Genomic DNA, 21,026 nt, shown 5'->3' on the forward strand with positions numbered 1-21,026 from the left:
TGGTTTTGATTTGCATTTCCCCAATAGCAAGCAATGTTGAGCATCTATTTGTATGTCCTCTGGGGAGAAGTGTCTGTTCAGGTCCTCTGCCCATTTTTTGACTGGAAGGTTTGTTTTTTTGGTTGTTATTGAGTCGTATGAGTTCTTTGTATATTTTGGATATTAGGCCCTTATCGGAGGCGTTACTTGCAAATATATTTTCCTGTTTGGATGGTTGTCTCTTTGCCTTGTTGATGGTTTCTTTTGCTGAGCAGAAGCTTTTTAGTTTGATGTAGTCTCATTCATTTATTTTTGCTTTTACTTCCCTTGCCTTTGAGGTCAAATTCATTAAATCTGTAGAGGAGTTTCTAATCGCAAGTACCCCCTCAGGAACAGAGTATCAGGTCAGGGGGGAAATGTACGTCGACAAAGAGAAGAACTGCTGAACTAAGGTGCCAGGGCTGTTAAAAAAAAAAAAACTAGAAAAGGGCTTTGGAAACAATAAGTCTTCTCAGTTTGTTTCAGTAGTCTATAGGAGATTACAAAATTCTAGGTAGTAATAGTACCAAGTGGGTATTTAATATATAGTTCCTGAATTTTTGTAGCTTACCATAATTTACCCAAGAAATCCACAAATCACTTCACTTTGTGGGACACTGTTCTATATTTATAAGCATTTCAGAACACTGAAGATTAACTTACGTATATTATTTAAAAGCTTTTCAATCATAACTAAAAACAAAAATACCATATTTTTTATTCTAAAAAAAAACCCATTAAAACTTTTTTAACATCCCTGAAATTGGGATGCATCTTACAATCATTGGCATGTCATAGTTTAGTGGGCAGTGTTTTCTATATTTCTTCACAGTAATAAAATAGTGATGTGTCTTTCAGTGTATGGGTTCTTAGATTAGATGAAATAATTTATATGTAATCAAAGGTCAGGCAGAAAACGGTGTCACACAGATGCAGGTTAGAAGAACGTGATTTCAACGTTCCTGGGCACGGAGGAAGCGGAAGAGGGCTCAGCGCTTCCCACCTTCCATTCCCGTGGGGACGTGGTTCCCAATCTAACGGTCTTGGGATGGAAGAAATAGAAGAAAGGCCAAGTTTTCCTTACAGTAGATGCTGAAATCATGGCAGAGCTCCAAGTACAAAGAAGTAGACTCAAGAAGTCACTTGCTCGTAATGACACGGATTCAGAACAGTAGGCTTCGACATGGCCTACCCAAGGCGAGGTTCGAGGGTAAGCCTTAAGGCCTCTTTTAATCAAAGAACCGGATCTAAATGGCTAAAAACTAATTTGGTTCAAGGTAAGTTTGGCAACACAAAACATCAGTCATTTTTTTGTAAAGTCAGGGTGGTTTTTCTATCATTTAATAAATTTAAAGCAGTGGTCCCCGACCTTTGTGGCACCAGGGACCGGTGTTCCTGTGAGAATCTAATGCCTGATGACCTGAGGTGGAGCCGAGGCGGAGATGCTGGCGCTGGGGAGCAGCTGCACATACAGATGAAGCTACCCTCGCCCACCGCTCACCTGCTGTATGGCCCAGTTCCTAATAGGCCACAAACTGGTACTGATCCGTGGCCCGGGGGTTGGAGACCCCTGTTTTAAAGTATTCTAGTTCATTTTGTCAGAAATCTTACCACCTTTTACTTTTACTCATTTTAATTTTTCATTCATCGTAAGCTAATCTTTAGTGTTCTGGAATGCTTATAAATATAGAACAATGTCCCACAATGTGAGGTGAATTTGTGGATTTCTCAGGTAAATTATGGTAGGCTACAAAAATTATCACCTCGTTTTTGGTGAAAAAGGACATATTTCTATACGCATAGAAAATAATTTGGGAAAGGATATATACCAACAATGGTTCTTGAGCATGGTTATGGATGTTTTATGTTCTTTTGCTCATGTATATGTTCTAAATTTTTAATAATTTCTTAAAGAATAAAAATCAGTAAAGAAAACACAAGATATTACAAAATTATCCTACTGTCAGATATTTAGGTTGTTTCAACTTCTGCTATTACAAACAGTATAAGCAATAACAATGGACTGAAAATGAATTTAAAATTTAAAAGTGACATCTGATTTCAAGATGGCCTCCTCTTTTAAAAATTATACTGAAACAAGAACCAGAAACAGAAACACAAAGTCCACCTGCGATACAATTAGGTGACATATGTAGTCCCCAAACACCATGTGTACAGACAGAAAGCAGATGGAAGAATGCCAATGCCTCAGCAGAGGGCAGGAAGGTGAAACCCAGCTCCCTGTGGAGATGCTGACCAGAAACGAGCCCATCTGCCCTTCTGAGTGCCAGAAAGGCAAGGGGGTTGGGGCACCAGGTAGTTCAGAAGTTGGGGTTAAAGATCTGGGGACTAAAACCAGAAAGTCTTATAGTAGATCTTCAAGTCTCCTCCCTTAAACTGTAGGAGACGGGAGGTAGTTTTCGGAGAATAACAAAAATTCCAGACTTGAGACTGGGTACAAAGAAGGGCAAGTATGAGGCTTGGGACTAAAAGCAAGAGAATTGCGTTTGTTATTGAACGGTAAGACCTTGACCTTACTCTCCGGCATACCCTGGAGGGTCCTTCTCAGGAGAAAACTCTCCAAGAGAAAAGATCTGTAAACACTGGCATTTGGGGACCCACAACAAAAAGCTGATTTATCACCTACCTGCCCTACAGTGAAACTTACTGGTGGATAAGTGAAACTCATGTTCTCAGAGCTTTTACAAGCTCAATCTTAATATATACAAACAGCCAAAGATTCCTAGACATTTCCAACATAAAAATAAGACTGAAGGAACAGAAAAAAGTAAATCCAGAAGGAACAGAGAGACATTGCAGGAAGCAGAGGAAAACTTCAAGGAAACAAAAACTAATATACTTGAGCAATAAAAGAAGAAAAAAAGAAAAATGCATCAACAAGATAACAAAAGGATGCTCTGAAAAAGGGACAATCCTGAGTAAAAAAAAAAAAAAGCTCTCGAAAATTAAAAAAAAAAGAATAAATTTTTTTAATCCAGTGAGAGTTAAGAAAAATAACTAAAACACAAAGTAACAGACACGTAAGAGGGAAAAGAAGAAAATAAAACCGCAAATCCAAGAAATCTAAAATCTGACTAACAAAAATCCCAGGAAGAACAGAGAAAATGGTAAGAAATTAGTGGAGAAAATATTTCGGAACCGAAGGTGCATAAGTCTCCAAATTGAAAGCAACAAATAAATGAATGCCAAAAGCTTTACGTTCCAAGTGGAAATGACTGCCAACAAACGTTCGTGATCAATCAAGTATGAGGTCAGAATAAAGCTATTTTTGGGTATACAAGGTCCCCGAATGTTTATGTCTCATGCATCTTTTCTCAGGAGGCCACTTAAAAGATGAGCGTCACTAAAACGAGGGAGTAAACTAAGAGAGAGGAGATGGGATCGAAGACACAGGAGGCTCCGCTACAAAACACAGATGAAGGGAATCCCTGACCGCTGGGGACCGGGGCCACCTCTGCAGCCCCGAGGGCGACTCGTCGCGACTGGAGCAGGGTGACGGGGCGCTCCGTCGGGTGTCACCGCAAAGCAGCAGCCCTGGGATGTGAACGAAGGCTGGAGGCACGGAAGCCAGAGGGACGCGCTCACCCGTGGGGACGTGGACGAGCCTGACGGCGCTGTCGGTCGTGTTCACGTGCTGCCCCCCTGCTCCTCTGGCCCGAAACGTGTCTATTCGCAAGTCCTTGGGGTCCACTTTCACGTCTACCTGGAACCAAAAGTACGACGTAAGTGAATTCTGCGCTTGGCAAATGCTTCACTACTTGATTTATTCCAGGAGTTTTCAAACGAACTGTACTGCGTTGGGTCCTAAGTCACAGCCATTAGACAAACAGGTGCAATAACTTATATCAAAGAAAGAACCATAAACTCCCTGTTCCAAGGGCTGCTGTCTGTTAACACTGACACGATGCTATGAGATCACCGAGTCACGCAGCCTTTCGAGTTCTGTCATCCATCATTCCACAGAGCCACACTGGGTAGAAAATATATGTGTGTATATTCAAAGTCGATCTTCATTATTCCCTGATTCCGATTTGTAAATTCACCTACTCACTAAAATTTACTGGTTCCACAAAATTGCCGATGGCAGCACTTCCAGGCATTTGCAGAGATGCGCAGAGCAGGAAAACATTCGAGATGCTCGACTCGGGCACATTCCCAGCTGAGGGAGGACAAGATGGCACCACAGTTTGTTGTTATAGTGTGCCCAGCGGGTGCAGACAGAAAGGGGCAGGGCAGTGTCATGCAAGAAGCTTGGGGCCAGCTGGACAGTGTGCGAATCCCAACTCTGGCACACATGAGTGAGGCGGCCTCACGAAAGTTTCAATAGTCAGTGTCTGCTGCAACTTTATGGAACATAACTACTGTGAACGAGAAACACATGTGTGTGTGCGTGCGTGCGTGCGCACGTGTGCATGTGCTTTTATTAGTGGACTGAATGGAGGCACTGAAAGGTATGTTCATGGTCTAACCACTGGAACCTCATTTGTAAAAAGGGTCTTTGCAGATGTAATTGATGAGATCAGCCTGCATTATTTGGAGAGGCACCAAGTCCAATGACAATTGTCCTTACAAGAGACACCCAGAGGAAAGGGAGGAGGTGAAGGACATGGGAATTCAGAGGAAGAGACTGGAGTTGTACAGCTTCAAGCCACAGACACTTGGAGACCCTGGAAGCCAGAAGAGGCAAGGGAGAATTCTCCCCCAGCAGCTTCGGAGGGAGCATGGCTCTGCCAACACCTCGATTTTGAACTCTTGGCCTCTAGAACTGTGAGATAATAAGTTTGGTTGTTTTAAGCCACTGTGTTGTAGTTATGGCAGCCTCAGAAAACTACACACACACACACACAGGGCAGAGCTCCTAAAACTCCCAGAATTTCCTAAGTGATAAGGGTGATATAGAGGTCTTTTATTATTCATAACAAGCCCTTGTCAACTATGACTGAGTTTATGTTAATGAGGTGATTTTTACAAAGTTCTTAGATAATGCAGGATGGGGACTCACTGCCAGGAGAACCAACCATGTGATTACAGGGGTGGAACTTCCAGCTCCACACAGCCCCCCAGTGGGCAATGATTTAATCAACCATGATGTCACACTGGAGCCTCCATAAAATCCCAGAAGCACAGGGTTTACAGAGCCTCTGGTTGGTTGACGTGCGGAGGTGCAGGCAGAGTGGCACCCCCGGAGAGGGCGCGGAGGCTCTGCACCCCGTCCCACAAACTTTGCCCTATGCGTCTCTTCATCTGGCTATTCCTGAGTTACGTCCTTTGCAATAAACTTGTAATCTAGTAAGAAAACTGTTTTCCTGAGTTCTGTGAGCTGCTCTAGCAAATTATCAAACCCGGTGGGGGCAGGGAGAACCCCCCAGTTTATAGGCTGTTGGTCTGAAGCACGGGTAACAACCTGGATTTGCTACTGAAGTGGGAAGAGAGGCAGTCTTGGGCGACCCGGTCCTTAGCCTGTGAGATCTGATGCTAACTCCACGTAGACAGCATCGGAATTTTATTAGATGGCGGGACACCCACTTAGCGTCTGCAGAGAACTGGTGAATTGCTTGGTGGGGAAAAAAAATCCACACGTTTAGAGTACAGAAGTATTCTGTAAATACACGGAATACACAGGAGTTTTTCCTAGACAATAATATTATAGAATTACTTTAGATTTTCACAGATAATGGTATTGAGTTTCTGTAGATAATGCTGTATTCTTAAGAAACGTTAAGTTGAAGATTTGGGGGTTAAAGTCTCATAGTGTCTGCTATATCCGTTATAGTTTGTTCACACACACACACACACACACACACACACACACACACACACACACGCAGAGGGATAAAGCAAATATGGCAAAATATAAACAACTGTTGATTCCAGATGAAGGTTATAAAAGTTTTCGGTGTGGTATTCATGTTTAAAATAAATTTTAAAAAAGGTTAGGAAAAATAAAAATATGGGCATATGGCTATGTTCAGCTAATAAGATATATCACTGACCTCAAAAGATTATCTGTGGAATTCATTTTTTTTCTTATGCTATAACTCAGGCAATGTTTAAAAAGCTCTGTGGATTCTGTTTTATGAAGAGAAGTGACTTCTATTTAAAATAAAACGAAACATCACGGTCAGGGACGAGAGGTGCAGCCTCACCTGGGGAAGCGGTAAGGGTTCCCCAGCAGCCACCGGAAAGTTCAGTCTGTAACTCTGAAAATCACAGACTCCCCTAGAAGCCAAGGCTTCCAGCATCACACCCATTTACAGAGTTTTCCGCGCCTCCGGGTGAGGTTACCTCATCTGGCTGAGGGAGGACAATGACTGACATTGTCCCTGTGTGGATACGCTGCATCCTTGATGACAGGCCCACCTCAGGGATGCGCTGAACTCGGTGAATCCCACCTTCGTACTTCAAATGCTTAAAGACATGGTCACCGGAAATTCGAGCAGCTGCATGATGTAGCCCACCTAGGAAAAAAAATATCCAGACGTATTAATGAATTCAACTTTGAATGGGATCAAGATCTTAAACGCCCTTACTGTAAGGCCTGAATGTGAGTACACAGCCTGAGATGGGAACATAAAGTAGAAAAAAAACTAATGCAAATGTGTTAATATATTAAAGGAAACATCCTAAAATATCATTTATAGTTATCTCTGGGGAACAGAACAACAGATTTCTTAATTTTCCTTTTTGTACTTTTGTTTCTAAATTTCGTATAATGAACAACTTTTACTTTTATAAAAATACTATTAGAAAAAAAAGAACATGGGGAGTTTTCTGCACTGAACTACCATATGCAATCTTAAGCTACTATGATGCCACATACAAAAGGATATTCAATAACATAATAATTTGATAGTGATAAATAATGCTATAAATCCTCCCAAGTGTTAGAGTTTATTGAAATTTAGCTCTTGCTAATCTGTGGAGTGGGAAGACTATCACAAGACAAAATCTTAATGTCTAGGCCAGCTTCTTCTGATTGGAATTGTTTTTAAAAATATTTTTATTGTATAAATAACATCTAGACATAGAAAACCATGTGAACCAAATGAATGGATTAATGACAAGAGCGATAGTAATTTTGTCAGTCACCCCAAAGCCCTCCCATACGCCCCTTCCCAGTTGTAATCCCCTCCCTTCCTCAGGAGTAACCTTTATCCTGACTCTTATTCCTTTATTTTATTGCCTAAATACGCCACTCTAGTCTTGTTCATTTAAAACAAGTGTGATATGTCTTTTAGATCCCTCCATCTCTAAGTTCATCATCCATCTCTTTTGTTTCCCGCCAATTATGGGTCGAGGAACCCGGGTAGGATTTCCCGCAGTCTGGTTTTGCCAACTGCATACTCTTGGCACAGCTTGACCTGTTCTGCTGCCCTCTGTCCTGGCTGCAATTCGGCAGCTGGATCCAACACCAGCTCGAGCTCCCTGGCAACCACGGGAGGTGCAGAATGTCTGGCTGTCTCTTGTTCTCTGGTCTCAACAGCCTTTGATGCTGTCGATACATTAGTTTCATGGGGCTGTCAAATGGCGATAGTCTAATTCTATCATTTCTTTCTCCCTTATTAGTCAAAATGCATTTATAAAGAGATATATCCCCATGCCCACTATTTGATAACCCAGTGATAGTTGTACAGGAAAGGCAGGGTATATGCGCGATTCTGTCCCTTTACCAGTTTTACCAAAACCCTCATCTGTTTTATCCTACGTTACGCACACAGCAGTCTCAGAACAAGAGTGCTAGCTCTACCACCAATGTTATTAAAAGCGTTAAAACTTTTTCTGCGCATGTTCCTCTTACCCTCCCCGACGGGTAAGAAGATGGCTGTACTCTACACTGCTGGATCGTCAGATACTGGATTCTTCCCCTCCGAGCCCTCACGTAGCCCTAGTTCTGCAGGGAACCACAGTTAACGCTCATCCCTACTCCTTACATTGCCAGCTCGTATTTTACTTGTCTGAAGTTTTGTTTTTTTCAGACAGGGACCATGGGAAGAGTATTTCCTGAATTCTTACATGCAGGTAACAGTGTGCACCCTTATAATGTCCGTTTTGCTGATCGTAAAATCCTTAACTCAAACTTTCTTTCCTTGAGTGAACTCCACCTCTTTCAGGCACAAAGTGTTGTTACTGAAAAGCCTGATGAAAATCTCATTTTCTTTTCCTTAGAAGTCACAGGCTCTATTTTTTCCGTGTCTAATAGATTTTTTTCCCTTTTTTTTTTTTAAGTCCAATAATTTTACTAGACTATGTCTCAGTGTTTGTCATTCTGGCTGGATAGTTTCATATGTGCTCCTTAGATATGTGGCTTACAATATATATTTTTTCTATTTCAGAAGCGTTTTGTTGAGATATTATTTTGGTAATTGTTACACAGCAATCAATAATAGATACAATATCTGCTCTGATTCTTTTTATCATATACTCAATATTCTTGGCCTATTTTCAATATCATTTTCCTTGACTCCTTTATATTTTTCTCCATTTCCTTTGGTTCTAAACAAATTTCTTTTTTACTACTGTTTTTCTAAGGCACGATTTGTTTACCTGCTCATACGTTCCTTGGTTTATTCTTTTTGAAATGATTTTTCTTTTATTTTACTTTCCTGAGTCTGTTACTTCATTTCTAATTCTGATTTGTGGGGTTCTTTTATACCTCACATTGTTCTCTTACTATCTTTTGATTTGTTTTGAAATAGTTAATAATAGTTTTGGTATGTTTTATAAATAGATCTTCTCTAGCTCATTTTTATGTGAAATTCCTTTTCTTACATTTTAGAATGAGGCTAAGTCCAGGAAGGCTTTTCTACCTTCACAGAGCTCTCTGGCTTGCGGGTAATGTTCCAATAAACAGTGCCTTGCGTCCCCGGATTTCCTGGCTCTATTCCCCTCCCTGACTCTGGACTGGACCTTCTCTTTCCTTTCTCTCTCTTATCTCTGTCCTGCTCAATTTTGATTCCAGTCAGAGCAGTTTTTCTTCAGTGTGGGGCCCAGTTTCGAGAGGTCATGGGGCTCGACGGCTCCAACCCCTCAGGTCTTCTTACCTAAGGTCTGAAGACTCACTCACTATTAGAGAGGGCAAAATTCCCACCATGTCGTCATTCAACTTGCCTGCTTGGCCTGTGCAGAAGGCAGATGGCTCTTGGGTAATGACAGTGGATAGCTCTAAACTTAACCAGGTGGTACTCCCAATGCAGCTGCTGACCTAGATGTGGTTTCACTGCTGGGGCGAATAGACACTCCCTGGTACCTGGTATGTAGCTGTGGATCTGGCCAATGCTTTTTTCTCCACACCCGTCAATAAAAACCACCAGAAGCAGTTTGCTTTCAGCTAGCAAAGCCAATCACACACCTTTTCTGTCCCATCTCAGAGGTATAACGACTCTCCAGCCCTACGTTATAAGTTAGTCTGCAGGATCTTGATCACCTTTTCCTTCTGCGAGATAGCATACTGGGCCAGGAGAGCCGATGGTGTAACTTTAGTTATTGATACTTGTTGACAGGTGTGTCAACTGCTAAACGCTCTATGAGAATTTATCTCGGTTATTTCTCAAAACAACCCTTGGACAGTAGGTTGAATTCGGGACTATGTCATATTCTTACGTATACCTTGAAACACGACTCATATAATCTGCAATATAAATGGCGGCCTCTTCAGGTGTGCAGTGCTGTAGCTCAGGTTATATATTATTATCATTTACAAATATGGAAACATAGCTGTCAGCAAGGATCACTTTGTTTTACCATGTTCCTAGGCAGAGGCAATTCTGGTGGCTTCCACTTGGCCTTTCCCACCATAACATTCCTCATTCCATAGGTCAGAGAGCCAACGTGTGGGTTCTACCAGCTGCCAAGTGTATATATATATCTGCTCCAGTTACACATCCCAGAACTGGGGAAATAATTTCATGATGGGTTCAGGGGCCCACTGGGCCCACTGTGAGACAGACCTGAGCTAAACTTCATGGACACCTGACCTCCCTAAGCTCCCCTGATTGATGGACCTGACATTTTAAGTCTCCTAGAATTAGGGTCAGTTCAGAGGCAGTGTCCAGTAGCCCCCGAAATATCTGCTTATTTCCTTTCCCCACAGCACAGTTATCCTGGTTAGAAACAGATGAATAGATGGAGTATGGATGGATGGAGAGACAGAGAGACAGACAGACAGAACTATAGATACCTCTCTCTATATATATCCCTTTGGGGAAGGCTAGGAGAAAGATTACAGAATAAATTTTTGGCAGTCTACCGGGGTCCTCAAGGTAACTCAGCCTCCCACTTATTTGAGTGATCTGAGTCTGTAAACAGGCTCAAGTCTGGGAATTAACTGAGGGTCCATGACTTCTATTTTTATGATACAGGTTAGACTTTAGTTCATTTGACCTAGAACTCCTTAAACAGATCGAGTAAGAATTTAGCAGCCTTCCATTCTATTTTACTTCTAGGGACACCATGACCAACTAGCCAGCAAGTCTGTCCAAGTCAGACTAGTCGGCTGCTACTTGGACTCCGCTGGTCATTTTGGTAACCAAGCCCATCTTGCCTTTGGCCACGGAGTGCCGCCACTTGGCACCCGCTACCCTGAGGTCCAATTACTCCCAGCACATCTAGGTTCCCCAAGCCAGTTACCAGAGTTCCCACTGCCAGGTCTCTCCACACAGAGAAGAGTGATCACAGAGCACCTTGAGGAGCCAGCGCCCCCTCACAAGTTTATTTCTCACAGTTACGGTGAAAAATCTGTCTTCTGGATGCATAAAATTAACCACTGGATTATTTGCGGTGACTTCCCCTGAATTCAACTGGTGAGCAGATGACAACAGACAATTACAAACGTTAATCTGCTGGGAGGGAGGAGATAATGTAATGCATGTCACCGGATCCCTTCAGCTGGGAAAATATTTCAATTCGTTAGATACCAGGTACACACAGTGTCAGACCTAAGTCACAAGTCAAGAGCCAGCAGCCTCTGCTGTCTGCACAAAGGCCATCCGGCAATCACTTAGTTTGGATTATTTATGTAATAGCTGAGTTTCCTCCCTATCTGTACCACAGTTACAAAACTATAAAACTTTAAGCCACTCTCGATACATGAATATTTGCGTCAAAGTGTTTCTTTTCGCACGGCTTTTAGTACTATGTAAATCTCTGCAGAATTTCTACAATTAAAAATCAATTTTATATAAAATATATATATATATATACAAACATACATATATATGCTACCTAATATATATATGTAACATATATGTGTATGTATATATTTTTTATATATATGGATATATATATTTTAAAGGTAGGTGCTTTTTCCCTCTATTTTAGTCTTTTTCTAATCACATCTTTTTCTTCTAATTACAATAAATAAATCAATTTTTAAAAATTATTTTATAATTTCAATGAATAGAAGGGTATTCTTAGTCTTTAATTTTAAAGGTATGAGTAAAATATCTTTAAAAAAATTTTAAATGTCTTTTTACTTTTAAAATATCTATTTTATTTTGCTGGTGAGTTAGTATCTCTAAAAGACAGGTCCCAACCACTGATTAGGCTGTTCTGTGTACCTGAAACAGAAACTCTCTTCCTGTTATTAAGTTCGTCCACTTTTCTTTCCTGAAAGTTGGATTCAAAACATCCATGACATTTCCCACTATTCTCTTTTATAACGCTGCCGTTTCTGATTATGCTCTCCTTGAACTCTCTCCTCTCTTGCTTCCATAATGGTATACGATGCTCGTTTTTTATGGCTTATCTGACTCTCCTTTTTCTTTTGGCAGCGAGCCCATCTTTCTACACGCGGCCATTCTCCAAGGCCCGGTGCCCTGCATGTTCCCTTTCTGGCGACTCTCCCTGGCTTACTCTCTCGGTATCACACATCATCTCTGCTGAGAGCTATCGAATATCTTTCCTCAACTCTGTCCTCTCACCAGAGTTCTGGTTGTACGATGTTAGCATTTGCGGGATATTTCTAAATGGATGCTCAGTATAACCACAAACCTAACAATTCCAAAACCACTTAACATCCCTCTTCCCAAATGGGCTCTGCCTTCCAACTTTGATTCCATTCAATAGCACGAAGGAACATCGCAATCTTCCGGCTAGAAAGATTAGAATCGCTGTGGCCCAGCTCCCTGAGTCAGAGCTGACTACTGGGATGCAGTGTGGCTCTGGATCAGGCGGACTTAAACTGGATCCCGGGATTGCCGTTACTTACTGTGTGATCCTGGATTAGTTCCTCTCCGGGCCTAGGTCATTATCTGTAAAATGAGATTAACAACGTCCAGCTCGCAGGATCAGACAATCTAGACTGCACAGAAGACACAGTGGGCACGCAACGGCCCCTCTCGCTTGTATCCGGTCAGCTACCCGACTTTGCCCATCCTTCCTCTGAAGGTCTCTCACGTCCCCGGCTGCAACGCCGACCCTTCGCCACGCCTGGGCTACTCTCTAACAGCCCCTCTGCAGTCTGCCTTAGACCTAGCCTCCTCATTCCCTTCTTTATAGCGTGTCGAAATAAGCTTAAAGTACGTATTTATCAAATCATATTCTTATTAATAAAATCTTTAACGACTCCCTATTCCCCAACGATCGAGGCCTGTTTCGCTTTCAAGGCTGTTCAAACTCTCCCCACTCGACGCTGCTCCCTGCGACTCCCCATCGCAGACAGGCTCTGGGCGAAGGGCTTCCCCACGGCCCTGCCCGCACGCCAAGGCCTTGCCCGCCGCGCCGCTGCCCGGCCTGCCCCACCTGCCGCTTCGCCGCCTGTACTTGAAATCTGGACCCAGCACCACTTACTGACGCTATCTACTGGTTTCATGTCCCTCGAGTAGTTAACTCATATTCACTCTCTTTCCCTGCATCGATAATTTGCAGCTTATTATTTGTGACCCCTCCGTCTACCACGGGGTACCCCTGTGTAATCGGGCAGATGACAACTCCCAGGTGGATTAAAAGGATGGGACAAGAAAATGAGGATCGGATGTTCGGATTTACCACATTTGGAAGTTTAAAAACCTGCATAGTTTGTTATTGTTTATGTTGTGTAAGTTTTTATCAACCCAACTAGAGTGAAAGCTTTTTGAAAATAAAGACGAATGATTATTTTTTTCCGCATTTCCATCAAAATCTAACACCTCATTAACTACTTCGTCTATCTGACAAACCTTCAGATTATATATCACATAAGTGATAAAATTCTTTAGAGTAAAAACCTCAGTATACCTTTGCTTTGAACAACAGAGCAACGATTTGCAAGGCACGGTGTACGTCCATTCTCCACAGGGAACTTCTCCCTCATTCGGCTATTCCTTCCTGGAGGACACCTCCCTACCCCCCACCTCCACTCTTCTCTCAGGTGAGAACTGTGACCGATGAGCCTATGTCACAGGATTTAGAAGATATAGATCAAATGTTAAAAAAAAAAAAAAAAAGGACAAGATAGTTTGAATCAAACTCTCAGAGGAAAAATAATTTTCAGCATTATCTATGGACAAAATCCTCAAATTACACCTACCATAGTCAGCAGGTGTATAATTCAGAAGTTCAAATTTCCAGTGTTTGTAGCTTGAATAATTCTGGTACATGTCAAATATTTCTCGAGTAAATTGTTGGCAGATATCACCTAAAAGAAAATACACAAAAATATTCAGTCAGCACCAGTTTCTAAGAGAAGGACTCTTAGGTCCAGACCCTCAGGAAAAGAGGAGTAACTACTTCAAATGCAAAACACATTTGCAGACTTTTGAGTTGCAGTGTGTCAAATCAAAGTAAAATTTAGTTATTGTTTAGATTATTTACAATAAAATTATTTTACTGACCTCCAGTGGTTCTTCCAGATGTCACTTCTAAAATGACATCATTTTTGTCATATTTCTCCTTTGGCACTAGACTCTGGCAAAACTAAAAAAGAAAAAAAATATATAAGCATTAGTGTGTTTATGTTCCATGGGCATATGTAACTAATATTACCTGAACTGAGATAAAAGACCCCAAACACTACAAAAATCAGTAATTAACAAAATCATATAGCATCTCAGCGAGGTCTAGTCCCAAAATGCTTTAATAAGTAGACCTGATTAGACCTAAAACAAATGATCAATTCATGTTAACAATGAAGTTACTTGTCAGGATAGTCTCTACAGTGCTATTTCTAAAATGCAGGCGTTTAGATCAAAGTCCAGAGGGCTCCATTCAATTTTCTTCAGACTTTGCCTCTTATTAGTTCTGAACAGTAGTTTCTTTCATCTAACGAAATGAAGTAAAGCTTTGAAAGTCTTCATTTGGACAAAATGAGGACTTTTTACATATGATCGTGTATTCGCTCCTGCCGTAAATGACAGAGTACACCAGGCCCTGCCCTGCCTTCTTGGTAGAGTCACTCTGTTTAAAGAACATGTTGAGGACGCCCAAGATAAGGCTCAAATAGTTTCCCAGCTGTGACAAGAAAAAAACTGGGCTTCCTAATAAAGAAGGGAGTCGACTTTCTTCTTAAGGAGAAGAGGAACGCAATTTTACTTCTATTATTACTTAAAGGTCTTTTGAATCAAACTAAAAATATCTATGTGTCATGATTCTCCCTACTGTCAAATGTTAAATACACCATCCATGCTTGAAATGATGTAGTCTGTGGGAGAGAATATTGGACTAAGAGTCACACATCTTGCTTCTGCCTTTGATTAGCTGGCTGAGTCACGACAGAGTAACAAATACTGCCACCTCATCCCCCTCAGCCCCTCAAGTAAGCCCCTCGGTCTTTCCCAGAGTAGGGCAGACTGAAGGCAGGAGGATGGCAAGCATGGGAGGGGAACGTAACACACAGGACTGTGATTTTCACTGTCTTTTAGACAAATCATCCACTGAGCTGGAGGAAGCTGAAGACTCTTGTCAACCGGTTTTCTCTCTACGCCTGGATTCATTCCATTCTATCCAGAACACGAATTTTCAATCCTTAATTAATACAATCGCCATGAACCAACTCCCCTTTCTAAGGCATAAAAAATCCTGATTCCTCCCCTTAGTAAACTCAATTTATCAACATCTGTTTCCTTGTCCGGCAAGTTAATAGACTCAACTTTAGACTACTGTTGCCGGGGTGGGAGGGCGAGGTGTTTTTTTTTTTTTTTTTGATATCACAATTTCTTCAATCTCATTCTGTAGCAAATTACAGCATGAGCATCAGACTTAACAAACTAGAGTTTGGGGAATACTTTGAACACCAAAGAACAGTCTAGCAAGACTATGATTCTTTTATATTAACACTATTGAGATGTGTTTACCTCCTAAAACATACCTCACTGTATAACATGTTGATTTTTTGAGAAATGGTTTGCCTCTCTTCCAATGCAAGTTCTTGTAACTGCTTTTCATCTTGTTTATTTAGACCTAGAAACCAGCAACAGTAATAATGGTAAAAGTTTTTAAATATTTCCAGGGAAACTCTTAAACAGCTACCTAATCTCTGTCTACTAAATTTTATTTCAGCTGTAAAGGCAAGGGACTGTATAAAAGAACAGTTAGAAGAGTTAGAGAATGTCAACTAGCAAGTATTTGTGAAATATGTTAAAAATATTCAGTGTGAAAAGAGCATGATCATCCCCAAAGAGCTTGTGATTTGAATGTCTACAAGTCATCACAGAAATCACTGATTCACCAAACAGGTTTAAACAGGGACTGGCTAATTAAGTACAATCCTACATAAGGCAAGCTGGGGTGGCCACGTCTTGTCCCCAGGCTGCAGCCGTTGCTCGGCGCACTCTGAGTGACCTGGCATGGCCACAGCCTCCCTTTCCGTAGAGTGAATGTCTCTGGTATCACTGTTATTGCAGAACACCAGAACTGTGAACCGAAAAGAGACTTTAGAAAGATCTGATCCAATCTGATATCACATGATATAACCAAGGCTGGAAAAAGTTATGTCAGTTTAACTTAGAAGGCATTGAGTAAGCTCCTATCTCTGCAAGTAACTTTCCCCAAACTAATCAGTTACGTCGTGCAAAAAGAGTAAAAAATAATCCCCATTATAAATAGGTGAGAGTTGTGGTGCCAACAATAGAAGGCAAGCAAATGCAAGGCTTTGGACATCCAGGAGTTCACAGAGATAACTATGACTGGCCTTGACACCTCTAAGACTTTCTTAAGCAGGTTGGAACACAGAACAAAGTTTGGAAACTAGAAATCAACGGCAAAATTTGGGTAGATGTTGAATCTCACATTAGTCCATTATACTTATCTCTTGACTTCTGCATGTTTTGAAAAATTTTCGTAAGAGAACAAATGTTAAGGCAATAGCAATATTAAGAAATACTAAAATTAAAAATAAACACCTCTAACATCATATAGAAAATTAACTCAAGTAGATCAAGATGTAAGGGCTAAAAATATAAAATTCTTGGAAGAAAACAAAAATATAAACCTTTTTGACCTTAGATACTGAAAACACAAGCAACGAGACCAAAAACAAACAAACAAACAAACAAACAAAAAACCAACAAAACTGGACATCATCGAATTTAAAAATTTAAAGTGTGGCACTTCAAATACAATCCACAAAATGGGAGAAAATTTTTGCAGATCATATATCTGATAAAGAACTTGTGTCTGTAACATAAAGAACTCTTACAAATCAGTAACAGAAGGACAAATAACTCGATCTAAAAATAGGCAAAGGATATGAAGTCATTTATCCAAAGATGATATACGAATGGCTAATAGGCACACAAAAAGATGTTCAACATCATTAATCATCAAATCGAAATCACAAGGAGATACTACTTCTTACCCCCTAGGATGGCTAAAATCAAAGGGGCAGATAACAGAGTGGGCAAGGATTTAGAGTAATTAGAACCCTCGTACACTGGGGGTAGAATGTAAAATGGCACAGCCGCTTTGGAAAACAGTCTGGCAGTTCCTCAAAAGGCGGGACATAAAGTTAACATACAACTCGGCAATCTGTGTCCAAACAACAACTTGAACATACATAGCAATAATTGAAAAGTGGAAATAACTCAATATCCACCGACTGATGAATGGACAAATGAAATGTGGTATACCCATACGATGGAATATAATTCAGCAATAAAAAGTGAAGTACAGCTAGCGATAGGCTATAACACAGATGAACTTTAAAAAGATTATGCTAAGTGAAAAAAGCCAGTCACAAAGGCTTTTTATATAAAATGCCTGAAATAAGTAAATCTATGGAGACAGAAAGTAGATTAGTGGTTGCCTAGAGTTGGTCAGGAAGGGAGGATTAGAACAAGATGGCTAAAGGGTGCAGCGTTTCTTTTTAGGGTGATGAAATACATCCTAGACCACGTAAGCCCTTTGACGGGGTGGGAACTATACCCTTGTGCCTCTGGTATACAGCACTGTAGAACAGTGCTCCTTAAGAGATCTGTTCAATAAATTCAAGCTTCTGAAAGGGTCAGAATTCAGTCTTTCAAACCCTAAGAACTTCCTGGCACGGACCATGAGGAGCTCAGTCTCTTAGCACTTGATCATAGTAGCTGAAATACTTCAAACACCCAGAATACAGAGTCCTGTCCTTTCCAAGTGTAGAGCTTGTTACTTGTAGGCTTTTTAAAAGACTGAGTTCAATAAAGCGTTAACTTAGAAAATCAGTCTTGGACTCATACAAGCACATATCTTTTACCTACTTTTATACATTGATTCTAACTCTTCAATTGCTTGTTCGGCCTCCTGAATTTCTTGGTAAATGGCTGCAAGTGGAGCCAACTCGGCGTGCCTTCGACTCAAGGCTCTTTGGTCCCCCTGATTCACAGAGATATTCTTCAAACACTGATCAAGCGTTTGGTACTCCTTATTCAGGTCCTCCATATATTTCTGCAGTGCTTTATGCTTCCAGAGCATCCTGCTGTCTTGATGACAATATCTCCTGGAACAATTCTTATTTAACAGATGATGGAGAACGTGATTCCTGTTTTGTATAAAAACCCACAGCCTTCTTTCAAGATATAGCTGTCTAAATTGATGAGAAAGGGGGTAGATGTGACTCTGGTGGTGACCATGAAGAGATGGATGTCTAAAAAGCCAAACACACAGGTGACGATTCATCTCAGCATCTGAAATATAATAAACACAACGTGGTAAAAAAAAAAAAAAATCAACTCTATACATATGATAAAGCTGGAGAAAGGCTCAAAATATTTTGTTCAGTTCACCGCCTCAGCCAGCTACAAACATGGTCCCAAACTCCATAGCCCATAAAAAAAGAAAATAATTCTACAAACCTCTGAAAACAACATAGTAAAATAAATGAATATAGCACTGTTTTCTATCCACTGAATATGTATAACTAAGGCAAATGAGTAGGAATGCAACCACCAAATATGTCAATAGAATAGGTTAAATCACTATTTTCTAGAAAGTATCTAGAATTGAGTGTGTGAAGAAACACTTGAAAGGTATAAAATAATCATGCAAACTTTAGGTGGTTCAGATAGTCAGAGATTTCTGAAGTTTGAAGGAAATATGACTTATTTTCTTGTCTAATTCTTTAATTTTACGTATCTGATGTCCAAGGAAGTTAAGTAACTCAATGGTGATTATTCACTTGGCCAAACAGAGGCAGAGCTTGTTTAGAATGAAGGTAACTCTTCAGAACTCTGTACTTTTCATCTCAAGTCTACGATCACTCTTCAAAGAGCTTTCCTTTTTGCTGAATCCTAAAGGAAGCTTCAAATATTAACAGACTAAGAAAGTAGGTCTGCCAAAAAGAGACAACAGCAATAATTACAGTTGACTCTTGAACAACACGGGTATGAACTACACAGGGCCACCTATATGCTGATTTTTTTTTAAACTAAATATATAGTCAGCCCTGTGTAGTCCCCTAGTTTTGCATCTGCTGATTTAACCAAGTGTGGCCAAAAACAATATTTTCCATCCACTGCTCGGAATCTGTGGATGGAGGGGGCCGACTATAGGCACTATTCTGCACAATTTTATATAAAGGATTGAGCATCCTGCCTTTTGGTATCTGCAGGGGTCCCAGAACCAATCCCCCGTGAATATGCAGGGATAACTGTAATTATGTTTCGGGGGAGTCGAAGTTATATGAGAATTTTTGACTGGGGTGGGGTAGTTGCCCCAACTCTTGCATTGTACAAGGATCGACTGTACAAAACAATGTAATCTCATTTATGTTTTCGTATTTTTCTACAATATACAGTATACATGTAAAAAAGACACAGAGTATTTTGAAAAAACTAAAAAATAAATATACCCAAATGTTAATAAGATTATTTCTAGTCATGAGATGATGGATACGTTTTGCTGGCTATTTTTTCTTTCTAGTGTTTTTCAAGTCTCCTATTTACATAGCACATATTATTTTTACAATTAAGAAAAAAAGTTAAAGAAAGTACAAGTTAGATGAAATTGGCTGAGTACTATGTGTTTTCTCCTCTAAAATAGATAACAAAGAGCTAAGAAAAGTACACAGTGATTTCATTGAGTAAGAAAGAAAAAAGAGAGTGTTTTAAGGAAAACACTTTGCCCCTAAAATCCTGAGGTTCAAAGTTGAAATAAGGATCAAAATTTATCAAAATCAACCTTAACTGTCTCTGGTGTTCATAGTATGCTAATAAGTGCATTCATATATTAGTTCATTTGATCATTATAAGTGTACTACCCGATATAGCATTATCTCCTATACAATTTAATATTTGGAAGAGTATCTAAAATAGTCAGAGTCTGCAGGGTTCTACTAATACACTTTAGCATACTGAAACTCTGGGAAAGGACTGTGGAAGAATGCACCAATGCCCAGGAGCCTCAAATGCTACAGTGCCCCCAGAAGTTTCTATGTGTCTTTACATTTAGCCTCAAGCGCATTGGAGGACGTGTGTCCATTTAAAAATAGAATAAAAGGACAGCAATATTGTTGTTAGAACACGTCTAGCTAAAATTTCCATCTTAGGGACAGTAATAGAATGAGTAACTCTCAAGGTCACGAATCTCAACGTTAAGGGTGGGGGGTGGGGAGTGGTACCCAAGACGATCACTCTCTAGGAGTATCTACGCCTGAGAACAGCAAGCGCTCTCCATCACCCACCACAGCAACAGGATTAATCTGATATTCCGAGAACAATACTCAGCGTCCGCATGTCAGAAGTGACGCTGAGCCTGAGCAAGAGCGGCTCGTGCAGGCCACACTATGTAACTGGGCATATGCAGTGACCCCATAAGGAGCACGGGGGGAAAAGCTGGGGAAAGAAAAAAGACTCACGATTACAAAAGAGAAGTGAATTGTGAGTACCTAAAATAAAGAAGAAAAGACTTTGGCTTCCCTTACTGAGGTCGGAACCTTCTGCAACCCGCTGCGGTTCATCCCGACAGACAAGGAACCGCTTTCACTTCCTGGGTCACTTCTTCCGGGTTGATACTTGATTCCCGGGTCCACCTCCGTATTGACACTTCTCTGGGGAGTAGTCTTTGGCCGTGCGTAACAATGAGGGAACAGAAAAAACGAGAGAAAAATGACAGCGGGAAACAAAAAAGTGACAAAGCAAGAAAAATTCCCAGGAAACGACCACGCGGCGTACAAATCCCAAGCGGGAGCCCAGGGCCTGGATTGCCAAGCAAAGGCGCCGAAGGAGGTCTGGGGGGCGGGGCCGCAGAGCGGAGGGTCCAGAGAGTAGAACGAACTACAACTCCCAGAAGCTCCCGCGCAGGAATCCTGGGAGTTGTAGTTTATCTTCGGACAGACGCCCGGCCACCCCACCCCGTTGAGCCAAAGGTGGAACTGTGGTTTTCACAATTTCAGGTAAACCCAGGAGGGAGAGTCTCTACAGTTTTGGTTAAGAGATCAAGATTTACAATATATTAATATACAGTTACAAGCGTTTCCTCATCTATGGAGCCACTAAAGCAGTGATTCTTTTTAATGAGGATCCCCTTTTCATCTAAAAGTTTAGGGGATTCTGCATGTTAATAGCTGTACTTTAGCTTCCACTGCCTGTGAAAATACCAGATGA

The 21,026-nt window shown here is 40.9% G+C and overlaps 1 protein-coding gene across 1 annotated transcript in view; it reads right to left on the reverse strand.

The window, feature by feature from the left end:
• Positions 1 to 20,462, reverse strand: part of MTRF1 (mitochondrial translation release factor 1) — a 28,105-nt gene extending 7,643 nt beyond the window's left edge. Inside the window, exons 1-7 of the mRNA XM_016158168.2 lie at positions 20,309 to 20,462; positions 17,685 to 18,110; positions 15,320 to 15,411; positions 13,848 to 13,929; positions 13,544 to 13,651; positions 6,325 to 6,497; positions 3,625 to 3,742 (exon numbers count right to left, since the gene is read on the reverse strand). Coding sequence (XP_016013654.1) covers positions 3,625 to 3,742; positions 6,325 to 6,497; positions 13,544 to 13,651; positions 13,848 to 13,929; positions 15,320 to 15,411; positions 17,685 to 18,102 — 991 coding nt within the window. The 5' untranslated portion in view covers positions 18,103 to 18,110; positions 20,309 to 20,462. The remainder of the gene's footprint in view (positions 1 to 3,624; positions 3,743 to 6,324; positions 6,498 to 13,543; positions 13,652 to 13,847; positions 13,930 to 15,319; positions 15,412 to 17,684; positions 18,111 to 20,308) is intronic.
• Between the last annotated feature and the right edge of the window lie 564 nt (positions 20,463 to 21,026).

Source organism: Rousettus aegyptiacus, unplaced genomic scaffold, assembly GCF_014176215.1.
Source record: "Rousettus aegyptiacus isolate mRouAeg1 unplaced genomic scaffold, mRouAeg1.p scaffold_m13_p_11, whole genome shotgun sequence".
NCBI lineage: Eukaryota > Metazoa > Chordata > Mammalia > Chiroptera > Pteropodidae > Rousettus > Rousettus aegyptiacus.